The 20338-nt window shown below is 34.0% G+C and overlaps 4 protein-coding genes across 4 annotated transcripts; 2 read left to right on the forward strand and 2 right to left on the reverse strand.

The window, feature by feature from the left end:
• The first annotated feature begins 1242 nt into the window (after nt 1-1242).
• Nucleotides 1243-4146, forward strand: LOC104727363 (zinc finger protein ENHYDROUS). Its single transcript, XM_087471176.1, has 4 exons — nt 1243-2022; nt 2130-2526; nt 2620-2897; nt 3160-4146. The coding sequence occupies exons 1-4, from the start codon at nt 1899-1901 to the stop codon at nt 3894-3896; spliced, it is 1536 nt and encodes a 511-aa protein (XP_087327302.1). The 5' UTR covers nt 1243-1898; the 3' UTR covers nt 3897-4146.
• Nucleotides 4147-4962: 816 nt separating this feature from the next.
• On the forward strand, nt 4963-7206 carry LOC104727364 (putative protein phosphatase 2C 80). The gene is made up of 5 exons (XM_010446446.3): nt 4963-5216; nt 5424-5908; nt 5995-6304; nt 6403-6552; nt 6690-7206. Exons 2-5 carry the CDS (start codon nt 5424-5426, stop codon nt 6975-6977), a joined length of 1233 nt encoding a protein of 410 aa, XP_010444748.1. The 5' UTR covers nt 4963-5216; the 3' UTR covers nt 6978-7206.
• On the reverse strand, nt 7197-9713 carry LOC104727365 (serine/threonine/tyrosine-protein kinase HT1-like). The gene is made up of 6 exons (XM_010446448.2): nt 9284-9713; nt 8561-8696; nt 8278-8473; nt 8060-8181; nt 7819-7974; nt 7197-7747 (listed from the first exon to the last, which is right to left on the reverse strand). Exons 1-6 carry the CDS (start codon nt 9547-9549, stop codon nt 7397-7399), a joined length of 1227 nt encoding a protein of 408 aa, XP_010444750.1. The 5' UTR covers nt 9550-9713; the 3' UTR covers nt 7197-7396.
• A 507-nt stretch (nt 9714-10220) lies between these two features.
• LOC104727366 (homeobox-leucine zipper protein ATHB-53-like) lies at nt 10221-11784 on the reverse strand. Its single transcript, XM_087471777.1, has 2 exons — nt 11173-11784; nt 10221-10599 (listed from the first exon to the last, which is right to left on the reverse strand). Exons 1-2 carry the CDS (start codon nt 11641-11643, stop codon nt 10363-10365), a joined length of 708 nt encoding a protein of 235 aa, XP_087327903.1. The 5' UTR covers nt 11644-11784; the 3' UTR covers nt 10221-10362.
• Nucleotides 11785-20338: the final 8554 nt, after the last annotated feature.

Genomic DNA, 20338 nt, shown 5'->3' on the forward strand with positions numbered 1-20338 from the left:
TGCAATTTAAATGTTAATTTATAAGTTTTTATAATTGTAATATGTTTAAAAATATTATATTAATTTATAAGTATACAATTGCTTTTATATAAGTAAGCAATTTAAATGTTATTTTATAAGTTTTTATAATTTATAAAATGTTTATGAATATTATTTCACTATATCTTTATTTTAAGAACATCATAATTAATTCTCCCACTTTTTTTACCTATAATCTTAACAACTGATCTACCATTATTTTCATTATATATTTAATCTAAGAACATTAAAAATAGTTCCCCTCTAATGGTGCCCTTACGAAATTTGGTAAATTAATTTACGGTCCGACAACGCCACGGTAATTACCCCTCCTTTGTCCCCGCCTACGGACAGTGACAGTAAAATAATCTTCTTTTCTTTTGACTCACGCGTTTTCTTACATGTACATTTTTTTTATTTTATTTTTTTTTGCTACTAACATAAAAAATGTACCGTTACAGAAATCATCTCCGTAATTAACCGAAGGAATCATCTTAATCTTTGGAAATTCATATGTTTTGAATTAAGCAAATTCTAACGAATAATTTGGTCCTCCTTTCTATATATACTAATATTGAAATATAAAATAAATTTAAAATTATAGGAAACTTTGTGGCCATCGACGAAAATATTAAATACTTGGTCAGTTGATTACGTAACATGTATAATAGAAAAATAATATATTTTTTTAAAAAACCTGATATTTGCATTCATTGGGCACTGCATATATTCACATGCCATTTTTTTCAATACACACTACACACCTTCTTCGTCTATGATATAGAATAGTAGTACAGGGTGTGATTTGTAACCAAAAACAAAGCCGTATCAATATACAGTTTTGATTTTTTACTAATCATAAAAATTTTACTAAACACTTTATTAAAAACTTTACTCTCAACTTTTTGTACCGTTGTCATGTATAACTCTTTCTTAGAGCTTTGCATTATTCCATAAAAGCTTACACCTCTAGCTTACAATTCCAACTTAGAGCTTTGGATACGTTATACCCATAATCATTTTAGTTTTTACCCCTTACTTGTTTTGGTGCCTTTTACCTTTTTACACTATTTTCAATTTTTTTCCAAAAATAACGACATTAGCAAAGAGGTTTATTTTAAAGTTAATTAGTTGCTGCATGGGAAGTCCAAAAATTACAGATTTAGATACATGAAAGTCGAACACAATTATATTAAAAATTTAAACGTTGGTAAAAAAAAGGATTAAAAATAAAAATGATGAAAAGTTGAGAAGGAAAAAAAAATAGTATAATTGTCTCCGGAGAGAGAGAAAAGAAGAAGAAGGCTCCTTTGTCTCGGACAAACCAAAGAAACAAAAAAAAAAAGTTGAAGCTTTCACACAAAGTCTCTCACACACAAAGCCGCCTTATTTTGTTCTTTATGTCTTCGGTGGATTGATTCTTGAGAGAGAAACAAAGAATCAAAGAGCCGGAGGTACAGGATAAACTCATCTCCGGTGGGAATCTCAGCCGTTAGATCAGATCAGTGGATTTTTTTTAAAAAAAAGAAGCGTGTGGGTTAAATGATTAGTGAGATTTCTTGGGTATTGATTTCTTTTTTTGGGTTTTTAAAAAAAAAAATCTTTTTTGAAGAAGAGAGAGAGGTCAGAGAGAGTTATCAGAAAAGTTTGGTGGCGGAAAGGGAAAAAAGAGGTTTTTACGAAAAGCAGATTGACTGGTAGCTGAAGAAAGAGAGAGAGAGACTAAACAGAGTAAGAAGAGGAGAGAGAGAGAGACAGAGCAAATGATAAACCCTAGATTGAGCTAAGCTGAGCTGAGAGATTTGCTTCTTTTTTTTCTCTGTTTCGAATCTGTGAAGGGGGAAAAAAAGATCGAAGCTTGTTTGTTTTTTTTTTTACACATGCCGGTTGATTTAGATAACTCCTCTACAGTTTCCGGCGATGCGAGCGTCTCATCGACCGGAAACCAAAATCAAACTCCCAAATCCGTTGGGAAGAAGAAACGGAATCTTCCTGGAATGCCTGGTACTTTTTCAAAAATCCAATCTTTTTTCTTTTTTCTTCCTGTTTTTGATTTTGAAATTGTAGTCTTCAACTGATTGCTTTTTGTATATTTGGGTGTTAAAATTCAGATCCAGACGCGGAAGTGATAGCTTTGTCACCCAAAACACTTATGGCGACGAACCGATTCGTTTGCGAAATCTGTAACAAAGGTTTCCAACGTGACCAGAATCTTCAGCTTCACCGTCGTGGTCACAATCTTCCATGGAAGCTTCGACAGAGATCGAGTAAAGAAGTGAGGAAGAAGGTTTACGTTTGTCCAGTTGCGGGTTGTGTTCATCATGAACCCTCGCGTGCTCTTGGAGATCTCACTGGTATCAAGAAACACTTTTGTCGGAAACACGGCGAGAAGAAGTGGAAGTGTGAGAAATGTTCAAAGAAGTATGCTGTTCAATCTGATTGGAAAGCTCATTCTAAGATTTGTGGCACCAAGGAGTATAAATGCGATTGTGGAACTCTGTTTTCTAGGTAAGATTTTCTAAGAACTCAATAAAAGATTTGATATTTTTCTTAAAAGAATTTTACTAACTTTGTGTTTTGGGTTTTTTTTTTTTGTTGCAGGAGAGATAGCTTTATAACGCATAGAGCTTTCTGTGATGCGTTGGCTGAAGAGAGTGCAAAGAATCATACTCAAAGCAAGAAACTTTATTCAGAAACTGTCACAAGGAAGAACCCTGAACCTGACCAGAAATCTCCACCTGTTGTTGAATCTCCTCCGTCGCTACAGCCTTCTTCTTCTCTGCCGTCCGTTGCTGTAGCTCCGGCACCGGCTATCTCGGTTGAGTCTGAGCCTGCCAAAGTTATATCTTCCTCGGTTTTGTCGATTCAGAATTCTCCAGGTACATGTTACAAAAGTCTCTGCTCTGCTTGATGGGAAATTTTGGCAATATTGAATTTAAGTTTTGTCCCTACTTGGTAACCATTTCTCAATTCTTTCTTTAACTGAAACAAGAACTCTTTGAAAAAATCTATATGTAAATTTGGTCGGTGATGTTGGAGTTTAGTTGGTTTTGTCTGTAGCGCCGATTTTCTGGTCGTGGAACTTGTCTTTTTTTAAAAACTAAATCGTGTTCACGCACTGTCTTTTTTTTTGGTTTGTAGAATCTCCAGAAAACAACCCTCCTGAAGTCATCATCGAGGAAGCTTCAAGAACGATCGGTTTCAATGTGAGCTCATCAGGTTTAAGCAACGATCACAGTAGTAACAACAATGGTGGATACGCAGGCATGTTTGTATCATCAACTGCTTCCCCTAGTTTATATGCTTCCTCAACTGCTTCCCCTAGTTTATATGCTTCCTCGACTGCTTCCCCAAGTTTATACACACCATATTCCTCCATCGAACCAATCTCTCTGTGTCTCTCGACGAACCCGTCTTTGTTCAGACCAACAATACAAGATCCGCCACATTTCCTAACTCCTCTTCCTCCTCAACCGGCAATGTCAGCTACCGCATTGCTCCAAAAAGCTGCCCAAATGGGTTCCACGGGATCAGGAGGGTCGTTGCTTCGCGGGTTAGGCATAGTTTCAACCACTTCTTCGTCGATGGAACTCAGCAATCACGATGCCTTGTCCTTAGCTCCTGGTCTTGGACTTGGACTACCTTGTAGCAGCGGTGGTAGCGGATCAGGTCTAAAAGAGCTCATGATGGGGAACTCGTCGGTGTTTGGTCCAAAACAGACGACACTTGACTTCCTCGGATTAGGAAGAGCTGTTGGTAATGGCGGTAATCCCGGAGGAGGATTGTCTGCTCTGTTGACTTCTATAGGTGGGAGCGGCAAAATCGATGTGTTTGGATCAGGGGAGTTTTCAGGCAAAGATATTGGTAGAAGTTCGTAAGAGGGACAACAAGGCATGAACGTTGAAGAACAGTGTAGTATATAGCTATAGTTTATTATTATTAAGTTTGTATCAGGTTTAGATCTTTTGGTGCTATCTTGTTTTAGTGAAAGCTCTAGTGTTATTTCCCATTCTCTCAAGTACATAAAGCTCCCTAGCAACAACAAATATATATTGTTTCTCTTTGTGGTTGTTTATATAAACTCGACACCATGTACTTTGAGGGGGAATTTAAATTCGGGTTGTGACATTACGGTAAACCCATCATTACAAATGGGTACTAATTTTGGTCTAATAATTAATCTATGGTGATGATGATGTTTGTACCATTTAATAAGTTCACATCGTGTGAAAACAATAGATGGGGTTTGAAGTTTCTATTATTGTTTGTTGCTTGTTGTCTAAAAACGCTGAGTCGAAATTTTTGCATTAATGGGAAATGATTTCGTAGATGAGATTGACTTGACTTCTCCCAAAAGAGATCTGTTTATTTTTGGGAAGGTATTTTTCTAAAAAACTTACAAAGCTAAAAAGTGGTCTAATTTTGGGCAAGATAATTTGAAAATATACCAATCGACTAGACGAGTGATTTGATTGGAGAATCGACCAAAGAAATTTTGATGTTTCAATCGCTTAGTAGGTCCATTATATAGTGATGGAATTATCATGACAAATCCAACCCAAAAAAAGGCATTGTCTCTTATTTACTTTCGGAGATTAGACATTACAGCAAGATAATTCACCCACATCATATCTTACCTGATTAAATCAACAGTGACAAGGTTAATAGAAATCACTAGACTAAAAATAAAAATTTGGATAATTATTGGATCTACGCATGATGTGATTGTCTTAAACACCCGAAAAGGATGATTATTTGTGTATTTATTAAAAATAAAAATTGGTTTTGTAATCTGTGTAGGGTGGTGGGATTGTAAAATGCTTGTTAACGGGCCAAAGATATTATAAGCCCGTTAAGCTGAAGACTACTCAAGTCCACCAGGTTATTACTATTGGGCCTTAAATTGTTAAATCTTCTGATCTTTTTTTTTTTCTTTTTCTTTTCGATATTATATGATCTCAAAGGTGTTCTTTTCGACATCGAAAACCGAACAAGAACAAAACAAGACTTCGCAAGTGAAATTTCCGATTTTGCCCTCATCGGCTAATGGATTTTACGGAGATGCTCGCAGCTGCAGGTAGGTAGCGGAAACTGGAGATTTCTTATATAATCGTGTTGTCTCCCTTCGTCCTTCTCTTCTCTAACCTAATTCCGGCGAAAGAGTAGACGGTCAAAATCCCTGAAGAGTGAATATTCCGGTAAAAGTCTTTATCTTCTTTTTTTTCTCTCTTAAGTATTTGAATTCTGTTTTAATGGTTCGTTTATAGCCTTATGATTTTTGTGTGGTTTCGTTCAATTTTTTTTTTGTGGTAAAAACCTTTCCTTTTTTTGATTATAAGGTTAAAGATTCATAGTTGATTTCTGGGTATTTTATCAAATTCACGTTTTTGTTCTTGTTGAATTAGATGTCAGCGGCGACTGCTCTCTCAAGATTAAACCCTGTTTCTCAATTTGGGTTTCAAAGAATCGTAGCTGGTGGGAAGAGTAAGAGCTTTTTCTCCAATTCCGGTGAAAGGAGGAGATTGTTTTCTGACAGCTCTCGGCGGTTTCGTCAAGCCATGGCTGCTTCTGGCTCTCTCCCAGTCTTTGGGGACGCTTGTTTGGATGATTTGGCTACAACTTGTTCAAATGGTTTAGATTTCACTAAGAAGCGTTCTAGTGGTGCTAGCTTCACTGTTAATTTCCCAGTAGCTAGCATGAGACTTGGGAAGAGAGAGGGACTGCCGAGGAACCGATTGGTGTGTCACTATTCTGCCATTGATCCGCTCCAAAAGAACCGTGCACTCTTTGGGGCATCCTCCATTGCTTGTTTCTCAGTAGGACCGGCTCATGAGCTTTCTTCTCTTAACGGTGGTTCTCAAGACTCACCACCAACTACTACAGCTCTTAAGTAAGTGTCTTCTCACTTTGTCAAACATTTTGTTAGCAAGGAAAGAAAGAACGACTGATATATAGAAAGCTGTGATTTTTGAGTAGGAGTCTAAGGCTAGTGTCGGGGTCATGTTATCTCCCGCATCCTGAAAAGGAAGCTACTGGTGGAGAAGACGCTCACTTTATAAGCGATGAAGAACAAGCTATTGGAGTTGCAGATGGTGTTGGCGGTTGGGCAGAGGTTGGTGTTAATGCTGGACTGTTTTCGCGTGAGCTAATGTCTTATTCACTATCAGCCATTCAAGAACGACATAAAGGTTCTGCTATCGACCCGTTGATGGTGTTAGAGAAAGCACATTCTCAAACCAGAGCCAAAGGCTCTTCCACGGCTTGTATCATTGCTTTAACAGACAAGGTGAGTTAGTTTGCTCACATAGTTTTTTGCTTGTGGATGAACAAAAACCATATTTCTTGCTACTTTCTCTTGAAATGTGTTTGTTCTTGTTTTGTAAGGGATTACACGCGATTAATCTCGGAGACAGTGGATTCACGGTGGTTAGAGAGGGGACCACGGTGTTTCAGTCTCCGGTTCAGCAGCATGGGTTCAACTTCACTTATCAGTTAGAGAGTGGAAACAGTGCCGATGTCCCTAGCTCTGGTCAGGTCTGTTTCGAACGCTTTACTAGTCATCCTCATAACGCCTTAATAGGACCATTTTTTTAGGACACGTTTCTGTTTTCGGCTTTGGTTTGGGTTATATGGATTGAACACACTCTAAAACTGGTGGGTATATGAATTAGGTATTCACGATTGATGTTGAGTCCGGAGATGTGATTGTGGCTGGAACGGATGGTATGTATGATAATCTATACAATGAAGAGATCACAGGAGTGGTGGTTAGTTCGGTGAGGGCCCGCTTAGACCCGAAAGCCACAGCTCAGAAGATTGCAGATTTGGCACGTCAGAGAGCTGTCGACAAAAAACGGCAGAGCCCTTTCGCAACTGCGGCTCAGGAGGCTGGCTACAGGTATTACGGAGGAAAGCTTGATGACATCACCGTCGTCGTTTCTTACATCACTTCACCTTAAGAGACCAAACTGATCTCTTCACTTCAAACGGTCTCATCCCGCCAAAATCGGGCGATACCTTTTTTCTCTTTTTCTTTTCCTTTTTTGTTGTTTTTGTTTTTTAAAATTTTGTAGCGGTATTAATTAAATCTCTCTACCTGATCATAAATTTTATGTGTATTTTCACGGTATTCAAATTAGCACAATAGTGTTTACTACGGTGAAAATACACAAAAAAAATTATCAGAAATTCAGCTATTATATATATACCTCATATTCTTCGATTTCAGACATTAATTTTTATTTTTCAACAATTCTATCGAAGATTCAAAATAACAAAAACCAAGAAGAACTAAAAACGAAACCTAACAAAAGTCTCATTCCTTTTACTCAATGAGGTTCGTATTGCTATACCTTTTTCTTTTGTTTACCAGTAGTTTCTACTTGCATCGCTTGGACATGCAGTTTTTGAAGATCATGAGAAAAGGAACGATCTTACTCATCACTTTATGCGTCTTCTTCTTCAGCTTCTTTGTCTTGGTCATCTTTAATCCTTGGCAATCACAGACAACACGTTCTTGAACCAGACTGCTTGATGAATCATCGGTAGCTACATTGGCGTTGCTATTGGATGAAGTAGCATCAGTGTCTGAGCTTAAGCTTCTGAGCAAGTTTGTCAGTGAAACGGTAATCTCTTTAAACTCAGGACGAGCGTCAGGATCCTCTGCCCAGCATGATTGCAGGATAGAAACAACTCCCTCTGGAAGATTCTCTACACTTGGTCTTTGTTTCTGAAGAAATCAAAAAGACTTGATCAATTCATGTTCAAGTGATTTTTGACTTTAAATTGTGGGTTACTTACTTTGCTAGCAGCATAAGCAACTAATATGTTGTTTTTTCCTTTGAATGGGGTTTTGTTGGTAAGCAACTCCCAGAAAACAATGGCGAAACTGTATACATCCACCTTATGATCGTAGTGTTTCTTTTCGCCAGTTTGAAGCGGCTCATAGCTGAATAACTGAGAAACAAACAAACAAACAACATATCAAACCAAAAAAAAGATTTAAAACCTATTTATGTATAAAGAAACTAGAAACACCCACCTCCGGAGCCATCCATCTGTAGGTACCAGCCTCACAGGTCATGAAACCTTTAGTCTCTTCTCTAGCAAGTCCGAAATCAGCCAACTTAACATGTTTCTGATCACCAGTTAAGAGCATATTACCTGTACAGAAACCAATATCTTCCTCAGTTCACAAATCTTTAATTCCTCTTTTGGTCATATGATATCCCATATTGACTAAAAAACGAATCAATTTACTTGGCTTCAAATCACGGTGAATGATGCCATTTGCATTCAAGAACTCCATTCCCCGAGCAATATCCAAGGCAAAGCTAATCGACAGCTTCAGATCAAGAGGGTTTGGACGAGTAGTCAACATAAACTTCTGAAGAGTATTGCCTTCCATGAGTTCAGTAATTATCATCAACTTTGGTTGTATGCAGGCCCCAATAAACTGTGATAAAAAAAAAGGGATCTCAGCTACGAGATAAGGCTAACATATGAAAACAATCAAATATCATTAGGCTCTCTTCCATGTTACCTGCACAATGTTTTCATGTCTAACCCTGGAGAGCAGTAAAACCTCTCTTTGAAACTTCTTCTTCAGCTCAAAGCTTACAGCAGATGTTCTTTTAGGTTGGAATATCTTCACTGAGACAGGGAAAAGTCTCCTGAACCTATAATCACCAATAGAGAAATACTCTTCAACCCATATGCTAATTCAAGAATAGAATCAATAATAACTATGCCGCATTACAAATATTACTCATTCAAAAACTTTCATAAAGCTCTATTATGTAAACAGGTTGAGGTTCCTCTGTAACATTTGTTCTTTATATTCAGAAAAGTTTGAGGCATTATGTAGAAAAGACTAGAGCATAGACTAGAGCATAAACACTTCCTCCAACCTTTTGAGATAGATTTAATCGAATTCTGAAAGAAACCTAAGAATGACAAAACCCTTTTTCATTCAGCATTGCCGCAGGTTAACTCAAATCAGTGTGAAAGATTCCCAAATTTCAAGGTTTAAAAACCAAAATTGAAACTTTAAATCACCTATAAACCCTGAAAACCTATATTATATATACTTGGAAATAGGTTTACGGCTCGAAATTTTTTGAAGAATTGTAACAAATATCAAAACCCTAAAACGATGAATATCAAACAAAATCAAGAAAGGAAAAAAAAACAAAACAAAAAAATTCGCTATTTTGCTATTAAAAACCCAGAAAGCAGTAGAAACTTAGGGAATTGAGAAACCCACAAGCCTTTGTAGACTATTGAAGATGAACCTTCGCCGATTACTTCTCCAATAGATACGTCTTCGACATCTACAAGCAAGTCTGTGCTTATACCGAAAGCGAATTGATCGTTGGACTCCAGGTTTGAGTCTTCTTCGTCGTCCGATTCAAACGACTTAAAACCATGTGAGGACATGAGAAACGGGTAATTCGGATGAAGCGTCTTATCCTCAGGAATCATCGTTGGTTCCTCCACTGACGGAGCTCGTTGATACCCGCGAGGTCCCATTCCTGAAGTGAGCGATGAAGACGACGACGCGGAGAGTAATTGTATAGTGTGAGGACGGTGCGCTATTTATATATAACAAAACGTTTGGGGTGTTTATGTAAACTCTATAAAACTAAAGGGACTTTTATGAAAAGTAGTATATTTCAAAAAGGGGACTCTATTGTGGAAACGGGAGGGAAAAGAAGAGAAGACTATATAATATACGTCTACGGTGTTATCTAAATTCAAACACATTTAATTTTCTTAATCTGTAAAATCCGTATTTGTTATTTTTAACTTATAGATTAAGATTGTTGACCAATAAAAACCTTATAAAGGAAAGATTAATAATTAAAACGAGTGTGGTGGATTTTATTCTGCTCATTATTCATTAATTTTGGTTATTATATTCTCCATTTTTTTATCAAGAACTTTATTTACCTGGTTGAGAAAAGGGAAGTTTATCTATTCAGGATTTTTTTTATAAATAAATGAAATACCTATATAAGTAATGAAATCAGGGGTTTCTGTTTCAGGATATGAAAACAAATTTGCTAACTATATATCTACTTTTTTATAATTATATATGGGATATATATGTAATAGGCTCTGCATATATAAGGAACATATATATATTAATCAAGATTTACATATATATATATATATATATATATATAATGGAACTAGAGAAAAAGTGAAATTGAAAATAAACATTGAGAAAGCCACATTTACAACAGTCTAACAGTTTAAACTTTAAACCAACATCTATATCTACATTAATTATAACATCACTTTGCATCGATACAAATCCAAATATATTTTAGTTGATAAAAATCATACATATAAACCATCCCAATACTCCATGCTTTGTAAATAATTGTTGTCTAACATATAAAATGGGATATTGTTGTAATTAGTCTCCGGGGCTAGCTCGAAATCAAATTGTGCATCGTTGTTGGCTTCGACAGAAAGCGATGAACTCGAACTGTTGGTTGGCATTTCTTCAAGCCGTTCCGAGAGTTTTCGAATTTCATTTTGAGCTTCACTTAATTGTTCCGTCAGTTTCAATACCTACAAACAGAATTCAATACATGTATGTCAGTTTAGTACCAATGTTCCTGACAAAATCACACTATCTTCCTCAAATAGTATTTACGTTAAGCAAAAACGAGTATATTTTCTGGCATGTCAGCCCAAAAAAATGCAGAGAAGGATTCAAACGTGGCACTGACTGAGTGGCTAATGGGCTATCATGAGCCCAACTGAGATTGGACGGACGGAATAGTTTTTTCCTAAATGGTGGATAAGAATGAGATGACGAAATAAGTGGAGTGGTCCCAATCGCATTGTCTAATTCACTATGCATTTTAATAAATTAGAGGAAGCCTCCCAAGTCTTGTAGCTATTTAATTTTATTTTTTAAAAATTACTGGTTACAATATTTGATTTAACTACATTTCACATGTGTAATAAATATTGTGAAGTATAATTAACGCATAACTAGTTATCAATTACTTATACGTATTTCAAAATATCGAAAACCTGAAAATTACTCACCTTTACTATACTAATCTAACATGAAATTCGCCAAAATATATCACTTAATTTGTCGGTTGTGTTATGAAAAGATAATAAAAGTTGTACCTGAGACTCGAGCTGACATTGGCTAAGGACGACGGCGTCGTGGTGGTTCTTGAGCTTGGCGTACTCTTCCTCGAGTTTCTTGTTCTTCCACCGTGCACGGCGGTTCTGGAACCAAACAGCCACCTGTCTCGGGTCAAGACCCAACTCTCCGGCGATCTTCTCCTTCCTCCCTGACTCTAGCTTGGGCTCGTTTCCGAAGCTATACTCGAGCATGTTCACTTGCTCATTGGTCAACTTCCTCTTCCTCAGCATCCCTCCGATCTCCGCCACGTCTCCTTCGTTGGTGGCTGATGAACTTTTGCTCCTCCTCTTCCTCCGCCGCTTCACGGGTTTTGATCCTTCGCCGCCTGATGATGACCCATCGATCTGGTTAACGATGATGCACTGTGAAGTTTGTGTCCGGGTCGTGTAGGGGTACACTTGAGAGCCTAGCACCATTTGATCCTCCTCCATTAACCTACCATGATCCATTTCTCTCTCTCTCTCTCTCTCTCTCTCTCTATCTCTGGTTTTTTCAGACAAGAGTTGCTGTTTCTCTCTGACTGTGTTTAAAGGAGAGTGATGCAATATAGGATATATGACTTTGGTGAGGTAGAGAGTCCTCTGAGATGCTTTTTATAAGCTGGACGACTGTGACCTTATTCTTTGGTTGTATTTCCCTCTATTTAATTACGCTTTTGCCATTTATTATTTTTTCTCTCATGACAATAAATTGAATAAAAGAATCATTGTGTCTGGTATGCATATGCATGTATGATACAGATGTTAAATAAGATGTGCAGTACTTATACGGTTAAATTTCTTATAGATATTACTTGTTTTTTAGTACGTAGCACATGTACAAAAAAAATTGTAAGAAATGAAGGAACATTTTGTTTAGCTTTATTCAAATTAGAACATAATTTATCCAAAGGAAATATATGTATTTTTTTTTTTTAAAGGTAAGGCATATATGATGGAAAGGTTTAGATGTTCAAAAGTTTAATTTACACTTTTAATAAGAAAAATGTACGTTGTTTATAATTACAAATTTTTAAGAGCTTCATGTAACCAAAATTATATCATCGCATTCCATTAGAACTTGCGGTTTTGGTATTAGATAAATAAAGGGTTGATCAAAAAAGGTATTAGATAAATAAAGTAATTAAGCATTAAAAAATAAGGTGGGTGACAATTGTGGACAAGAGACGTGGTGTGGATCCCGAAGACGACTAAATTTTGGAGTAAGTAGTAAACAAGCGATCCGATCATCTGTGGATAACTATTGAGTATATATGCTTAACTAATATTTTTTCAAACTAGTATACGCAGAAGCTGTCTCTGTCTTTAGTTATTTTAGTTTTTACTGTTAAGTGGTCAATTTTATAGGTTATTTGTTTTTTTTGTTTTCGGAGCTCGAGACCACTCATTTCTCCCTTTCAAAAGCAGTGTGCTCCTCCTTTTCCCATCTTTCCTATTAGTTATTATTTTACGCTAGTGACTAGGAGTCTATAAGCACGAATCTTCCCGAGTTTTCTTTCTTTGTATATTCAAACATTGTCCTCTATATATTTTGTCTTCTTCAACAGTATTATAATATCCCATCATGCGATTACTTGAACATTGCCTGTTTTATTTTGTATGTATACGTTATACGAAACATTTTAAACACTTCTTTTGTATCAGGTTAACGAAATCTCTTCCGCCATACACTATCATGTAATATGTATACACGAGAACGAGACCTAATCCACCATCATGTTACCGCGCGAGATTAAATTTCATCAAGTACGGATTTACGAAAACAAGACGACTTACGTACCATCAACCGACGTTGAAGGTTTGTGAGACTAAGGTCATATTTTGTTAATTTTAAATTTTGGCAGATTAAATATATCTTATGACTGTTATCCTTGAGCTTATGAACTTATGTAATATCTTGAAGGAGGAAAATTAAGGTTCCAAGTCGAGCCATGACAACGGGGAGAGTAAATATTGGCCATAAGCAGCATATATTGGTGTGGTGGAATTAAGATTGGCTATAAGAAGCACAGACATAAAGATTGCTTTCATGCCTTCGATCGTACCAAAAACCTAAAATTAACTAAAATGTTTTAGTACATTCAGGCCATGAATGGTGTGGTGATATGTTGCACGGATATAATAATCATCCACTTTTGAATATTTGCTTTTAACGCTTGGAATGATAATTAAATTTTAAAACAAAATTCGGAAATATGTATAAGTTGAAATAATAGTGATCGTGTGCTGTGCCGACTGCTTATCTGTGACATAGCATGTGTTCAACTCATTTTCTTGGCTATTTTTGTGCAAGTGCGGTATTTTTTCTTTTTCTTACTAAAACATATATGTATTCCAAATTTATGTGAACGAAGGCGTGAAAGGCGTTTATGTCTTTGCTCCTTCTGGCCAATCTTTATTTAATACTAATATAAGTCTATAACCATTTAAATTTTGTGTCATAACCATATATATGTATATTTCTTGTGTTATAATAACTATATATTTTTCGCCTTTTCTTATGTACTATTCGTTATAGCCTTCAAGCCTCAAGTAAGTTTATATAAAAAAAACACAGAACGCTTAGTAGACGGGTGGTTTCTAGTACCATATATGCCTAAATAAATGCCTTGCTTCTTTATTTGAAAGGTGTTCAAACCTAGATGATATAAAGTAGGAAAAAAATATATACAGAATTGACATGACTGAGGGTTTAAAGTAGTCTCTGTCATGGGAAAAAAAAATAGTAATCTACACTTTCATCTTAGAAAACGGTCACTTGATTTCAAAGGAAAAAATAGTTAATAGAGTGGCTTTTTGAGGTGAGTAAAAGAGGAGAGTAATGTATAGGCAACATGGGAAGGTATATAAAGAATAAAGTAATTTTTACATGGAAAAATTGTATTCCGACATTGAGTGACGGCTATGCACGTGATGTTCACGTGGTCTTCAAATATCAACGAGGATAAAATTCAACTTATCTACTGGTACGTTCGTTCGTTCGTTCGTTCGTTCGTTGCAAGTTAAAAACAAAACAAAAAGGAAGAAAGATAATAATTTGGAATCAAAGTGTCTGATTGTTTCACGTAACTCTATATAAATATATATATATTGTAAAACGATCAGAAAACGACTTGAAGGTAAGAGATATTGATGTTAGTTAGTTAGACCAAATGGACTAGATTAAAAATCAATGTGAAAAGAAGCTCTCACATAAATGTATATATTAACTTCTTCTTTTTTTTGGAACAACCAAATGTATATATTAACAGAATTTAATTTATCGGGTAATGAAAACGTGATAATTCGTCATCCAATCAAAACAAGAAAACGATCAAAGCTTTTGTAGTTGTGATATATATGTCCCCCCATTAGCTTTCCGATCCTCACTATTGGAGGAAGACACATCATACAACTAACATAAAATTAAAGTTATATCATATGCAAAATTAGAAATGGTGGTGTTTCTCAGGCCATCATTTTGTCTCTTCTAAAGTCGCATCCTCAAAATATATCATAGACTTAGTGCAGTTTTACTTTTACATATATCTCAACTCAAACTCGAACGTATTTCTTAAACTTGCTTCCGTACGTGAACGAACCGGGTACTTTGCTGTTTCCGTATACTAATACAATGGTAATTAAGGATGACACACAAGATAATCAATCAATAGTCGTATCCGGAAAGAATCGAAACTTCATTAACGTGAAGATAAATATGTGTAATAAAGGACTGCAAATTTATTTCGGAATTTTTGAAAAGAAATAAAAAAGAAAGAAAGAATAATGACGAAAAAAAAAAAAAATGACGAAAGAAGGAAAGTGGTGACAAAGACAAGTTCCACGCAAGTGAATTGAGGTCAGTCACATGGGAATGCTTTCTAGTTCTGGTTACGTGTCGACTCCCTCTTATTCCTTTTTCTTTGGACCACACTTTTCCGTCCGCCACGTGTCTTCATACCTTCCCCTCCTTCTCCGGCCCTTCTCTTCAGTCTTTCCCATCAGATTCCCATCTTTGACTAATTTTATTTTATCTTCCAGTTGTTTCATTTGTTTCTGTGTGAAAAATAATTCGAACTCTTTTACTTATTTATAAAAAGATTGGTTATTACAGTATTTATTACAAATGTTCTGGTTATTTTGATCATATTATCCTTTCTATCTTTAACAAAAAAATAAATTTACACTAAGTAGTATATATATTTGTGTTAAAAATACAAATCAACTTAAATAGCGTTTACAAGGAATTAACTTACATACGTAGCTCTTTTTTTCTTTTTTTTTTTTCTTTTTTTTTTTTTTTTTTTGTTATAGAAGGACTTTTGTTAATTTATTTTCTTGTAGTGAAAATAAGGCGATAACTGACGGAATTACTGACGGTACTAATCCGTCGGTAATTACCAACGATTTACCGACGAATATTTGACAGAAGATTAGTTTGTCGGTTGTTCGTCAGAAAATTACTGACGAATAACATCCGTTAGTTTTTCTAACGGATTACCAACAAATATATAATTTTTATCGGTGATTTTTGATCTGTCGGTAATCTGTCAGAAAAAACCGACGGAAAACTGACGTATATAAACTTTTCGTCGAATGTGTCAAAATTTGGTATGTATTTTTTGAATCTGTCGGTAATTCGTCGGTAATTCGTCAGAAATATCCGACGGATAACTGACGGTTTATATGTGGATAGTGTAAAATCTTCCTAACTTAGCTTCTTAATGCATTTTTTTTATAAGTAATGTATAAAAGATGAGTTTTCAATGCCTAACTACTCTTTTTTTAAACAACATTCTTGAAAATTTGTGTTTTTATAGAAAAATAGGTTGTTTACTTAAAGTACTTATGGTGTGGTATTACATATTATGGGTAAGTATTTGTCATTTGTCTTTGAAATTTTTTTCTTTCTAATTTAATCATATAGATGTTTATTTTCACAAATAATTTCATGGTTAGTATATAATACATATTATATGCATATTTGTGAGTAAAAATTATGAAATTAAGAGATTTAATCTTAAATCCATCGGTAATCTGTCAGTAATCCGTCAGAAATAACCGACAGAAAACCGACGAATATAATATTGACAAAATTTTGGTATCTGTCGGAAATAACCGACGGGTATCAAATTTTTTGCCCGCGAACCAGATACAAAGAAATTTGAGAAGCGGGAAATGAAAATTTTTAAGATATCACTGACGAGCTATCCTTCAATTATTCTGTCAGTACCGTCGATATTACCAAAGCACTTCATCTTCTTCTCCCTAGATTGTTTTTATTTTTTCCAAAATCTTTCTGAAATCCTCTCTCCAACTATGGCTAACCTTCGAAAATTACTTCCTTCAAATCTCGCTAGTCTCTCCTACCACTCTTTCCAACTTCTTATAAGATAAGTTCCATTTTTATATTTTTTTATAGATTTGCTTAGTTCTCTTAGATTTCTTAGGAATAAGATAGATTTGTTAGGTTTGATAGTTTGTTCTATTTAGGTGTTATTGATTTGATGAATTGGTTTGTAAGAGATGTGTGTTAGATTTGTTAGACTTGGGTTTTATTGGATTTGATGATTTGGTTTTGATAAATTGGATTTGATGAATTTGTTTAGTTTTTATAGGGATGGGTATAAGTCTTTTATACATTTTATAATTTTTTGATATATTTTGTTTGTTTTTTACAATGGTTTCTAATATTGTTAAGTATTGATTTTATACATTTTATTAATTTTGCTTTTATTTATTTTAGTTAAGTATATAATGTATATTATGAATTTTTAATATTGTTAAGTATATATTGTTATTTTTTGGAACAATTTTTTAGTTTTTTTTAACAATTTCTTGTTTCTAATATTGTTAAGTACTGGTTTTATGCATTTTATTAATTTTGATTTCATTTATTTTCAATTAAGTATATAATGTATATTATGAATTTTTAATATTGTTAAGTATATATTGTTATTTTTTGGAACAATTTTTAGTTTTTTTTTAACAATTTCTTGTTTTGGGTTTTTAGAATATATTTTCTAAAACTTTTAAACTTCTGAATTTAATTATTTAAGCATTTAGATAATAAATATTTTTAGTATTTAATTAAAATTGTATAATTATGCTATTTTTCTAATTTTTTTTTAAATTATTTATATAATCCGTCGGTTATTCCGTCGGTATAACGAGAAATTTTCGAACCTTTAGCCGTCAGAAATCTGTCAGTAAAACGACTGTCAGAAATTTATTGGTAAAATTTCTGTCAACAATTCGTCGGTAATACCTGGTCGGAAATTCTGTTAGTAATTGCCGACGGATTTCCGACAGAATAATTTTTCCGACAATTTAGATCCAACGGACTTAATCTGTCAGTTTTTGGTCAGTAATGGGTGTTTCCGACGGTTATCTGACATATATGCCTGTTAGTTTTAATCTGTTTTCTTCTAGTGTGTAGACTAATGAGTTGTGAAATCTTTAAACTGCTGTGTTAATTAATACCAGCCGTTTAAAGAGATAGTTGACTTTTATCTCTCAATTCATCAACAATTCAACATCCATAAAGTATAATTCAAACAGATAGGCACTTACTTACCATTGATTGATTATGATTTGTTTTATTTTTCGTGATGGAATTTTTTGGGTAAATCTTCTTAGCTATATAGTTTTTTTTTTTTTCTTTTTGGAACTCTCAGGTTGGTATGCCAGTATCACGATATCTAAAGAACGCATGGTTAGTGAGTATTGTTCTTTAGCCTTTCCACCGTCTGATTTCAGTATGTTCCCTTTTTTTATATAACATGTTATTTAAAATAAAATAAAAACATAAACGATGTCTGGAAATATCTTTCAATTGAGAAATTCCAGTATTTTCTTATTTATGTTAGCTGAGAAATGCTTTCTACATTATTGTCGTCACACAAAAACTAAAAACTTAAAAAGCAGAGACATTCACCAACTTTAATTTGTAAAATTGTATTATCTTAATGTCTTAACCATTAAGCGAGATGTAGTCTTATATATATATAGACTTTTAAGCCGATAGATGTGGCTAATTTAAGTTCGTATAGTGACTTGTGCAACTAAGATCATTTTTACATTAAACGTATATATATGATATGGTCCTATGCGAACGATAGATATGGATAAGAATTGGAGTTTTGCGTAGGTTTGTTTACTACTGTCTTAATATGGGATTGAAAACAAAAGACAAAAATGGTAATTAATGTGTGAGATGGGGATTCAAACCTAAGCACCAATGTCAACCTCTAGTTTGAAAGTAACGATAATATCAATACACTCGTCCATTAGGGTTTATACCTATATAAGGGTTTATATATATTACATAAACAAGAAATAGAAGATAAATAATACTTTACATTATATGTGAAAGAAGATGCGCATATGGCACATGATAGATTCTTTTTTCTCATATGCTTTTGAGTTGGGACTTACGATTTATTTGTCCTTGTTAACAGTATAATAATGTTCTTTTCAATAAACTAATCCGGTTTAATTATCAGTAAAGCAAAATGATTAAAAGAATTAAATGTCATGTTTATCCCAACATCGGCCTTCCTTGTTTCCCGTACTTCCAACTCTCCTAGTGCTTTGCGTAACAGATAGATAATTGTGTAGAAAGATTCCATACGTTTTTGCTACTTTAATAATTAATCAAAAGTTAATCTATCAAATTAATCAACAAATTCGTACTCTAGCTATCGTATTATATTCTGACTGGGGTGGCGACTGATTGATTAATTAGCAATATAATTAACTAATAAACTTAATTAGTACTCCTCTGTTTTTTATTAGTTGTCGTTTAAGGTTGTTTCACATATTAAAAAAATCATTAATTTTATTGTTTTATTACTTTTTACTAGATTTTTTAATTTTTTGATTGGTTAAAACATTAAAATAGTTGGATAAAATTAGAATATTTATCAAACATTTGCATTGGAAATCTAAAACGACAAATATTATGACATAAAATTTTAACTTTAGAACGATAATAAAAAAAAACGGTGGGAGTAAGAGCTAGTCTTTACTACTGCAGGGTTCCTGAATCCAAAAATACATGATGTAAGAGATTCTATCCGAAATTCTATCCTAAACATTTGGAAATGCAAACATAAGTATAGGGACTAAGTTTCGTACAACTAGACTTTAGATTAGATCCAAATCCTGATTAATTTGAACACTTTATTTTTTTCTTTAATCTGAACATTCATATAATATATATATATATATGGGTTTGCGTAGAACTATATAAACACACCTATTTAATGAATATATCCAAGTTTTTTTTTAAATACAGTAAATATCAAATCAACTAATCAGGTACATTTTCGGATCCGTCCCTATTGTTAGATTGGTTAAATTGTTTTTTTGACAGCTGTTAGTATTGGTTAAAATAGCAATGTCATATATCAAAAATTTCAAAAATACTAATAAAGTAGGAAACGGCATGAAAAATGTCACTAGCTAATTTATACCAGTTCTAATGACCCCTAAGTTACGCCACGATTTAGGGTGTTGTTTAGTGATTAATTAATTAACTCCCAGTGTAGATTTCTCGGAAACCCAGTGGATGCTATTTTGGACTGATTTGGTTAAAATCATCAAAGCAATTACCGAGCCTAGTTAAAAAAAATCGACGCTAACAAAACTCACTGCAAATATATTATATTAATCGGATCTATAGGGGGGACGAACTTCGGGTTTTTCTGATATATATACTAATACTACATTACTACTAGTAGATAAATCCTAAAGTTGAATATAAATGACATTCGTTTTCGTTAAGACTTCTAAAAATGATACTACAGAATGTTGTATCTGTATATATACACTACAGCATAATTTGTTATAATTATTAACAATAATTTATCTCTAATGGAAACTCAACATTTTTCGGAAAACGTTGTCGATTGCCGTAAAGCTGAAAGCTAGTAACACCACCAAGGCTAATTAAAGGGCTCTATACTTTGTTGGTTATTAAGATACTAATAAGTAAAAAGATTCTAAGTATAAACTTAGATGAAAATTATAGTATAAACATTCATCACTAGAAATAGAATAAAGAAAAAGAACCGTACTAAAATTTGATAGGTCACGTGGATCCTCATCATCCGCTTGTATATATATTACTTCGAGCTGTATTCTCGTACAAAATTACAAAACA

This window comes from Camelina sativa, chromosome 11, assembly GCF_030686135.1.
Source record: "Camelina sativa cultivar CO46 ecotype springtype chromosome 11, ASM3068613v1".
Classification (NCBI taxonomy): domain Eukaryota; kingdom Viridiplantae; phylum Streptophyta; class Magnoliopsida; order Brassicales; family Brassicaceae; genus Camelina; species Camelina sativa.

Bases quoted from the DNA above. Each gene is read 5' to 3' on its own strand.
- LOC104727363 (XM_087471176.1), top strand. From the start codon at position 1,899: ATGCCGGTTGATTTAGATAACTCCTCTACAGTTTCCGGCGATGCGAGC. The intron at 2,023-2,129 runs GTACTTTTTCAA...GTTAAAATTCAG, and splicing joins GAATCTTCCTGGAATGCCTG to ATCCAGACGCGGAAGTGATA. The intron at 2,898-3,159 runs GTACATGTTACA...TTTGGTTTGTAG, and splicing joins GTCGATTCAGAATTCTCCAG to AATCTCCAGAAAACAACCCT.
- LOC104727364 (XM_010446446.3), top strand. From the start codon at position 5,424: ATGTCAGCGGCGACTGCTCTCTCAAGATTAAACCCTGTTTCTCAATTT. The intron at 5,909-5,994 runs GTAAGTGTCTTC...ATTTTTGAGTAG, and splicing joins CCAACTACTACAGCTCTTAA to GAGTCTAAGGCTAGTGTCGG. The intron at 6,553-6,689 runs GTCTGTTTCGAA...TATATGAATTAG, and splicing joins ATGTCCCTAGCTCTGGTCAG to GTATTCACGATTGATGTTGA.
- LOC104727365 (XM_010446448.2), bottom strand. From the start codon at position 9,549: ATGGGACCTCGCGGGTATCAACGAGCTCCGTCAGTGGAGGAACCAACG. The intron at 8,697-9,283 runs GTGGGTTTCTCA...TGGTGATTATAG, and splicing joins TCAATAGTCTACAAAGGCTT to GTTCAGGAGACTTTTCCCTG. The intron at 7,975-8,059 runs GTGGGTGTTTCT...TTTGTTTCTCAG, and splicing joins ACAGATGGATGGCTCCGGAG to TTATTCAGCTATGAGCCGCT.
- LOC104727366 (XM_087471777.1), bottom strand. From the start codon at position 11,643: ATGGATCATGGTAGGTTAATGGAGGAGGATCAAATGGTGCTAGGCTCT. The intron at 10,600-11,172 runs GTACAACTTTTA...TTCTGTTTGTAG, and splicing joins AATGTCAGCTCGAGTCTCAG to GTATTGAAACTGACGGAACA.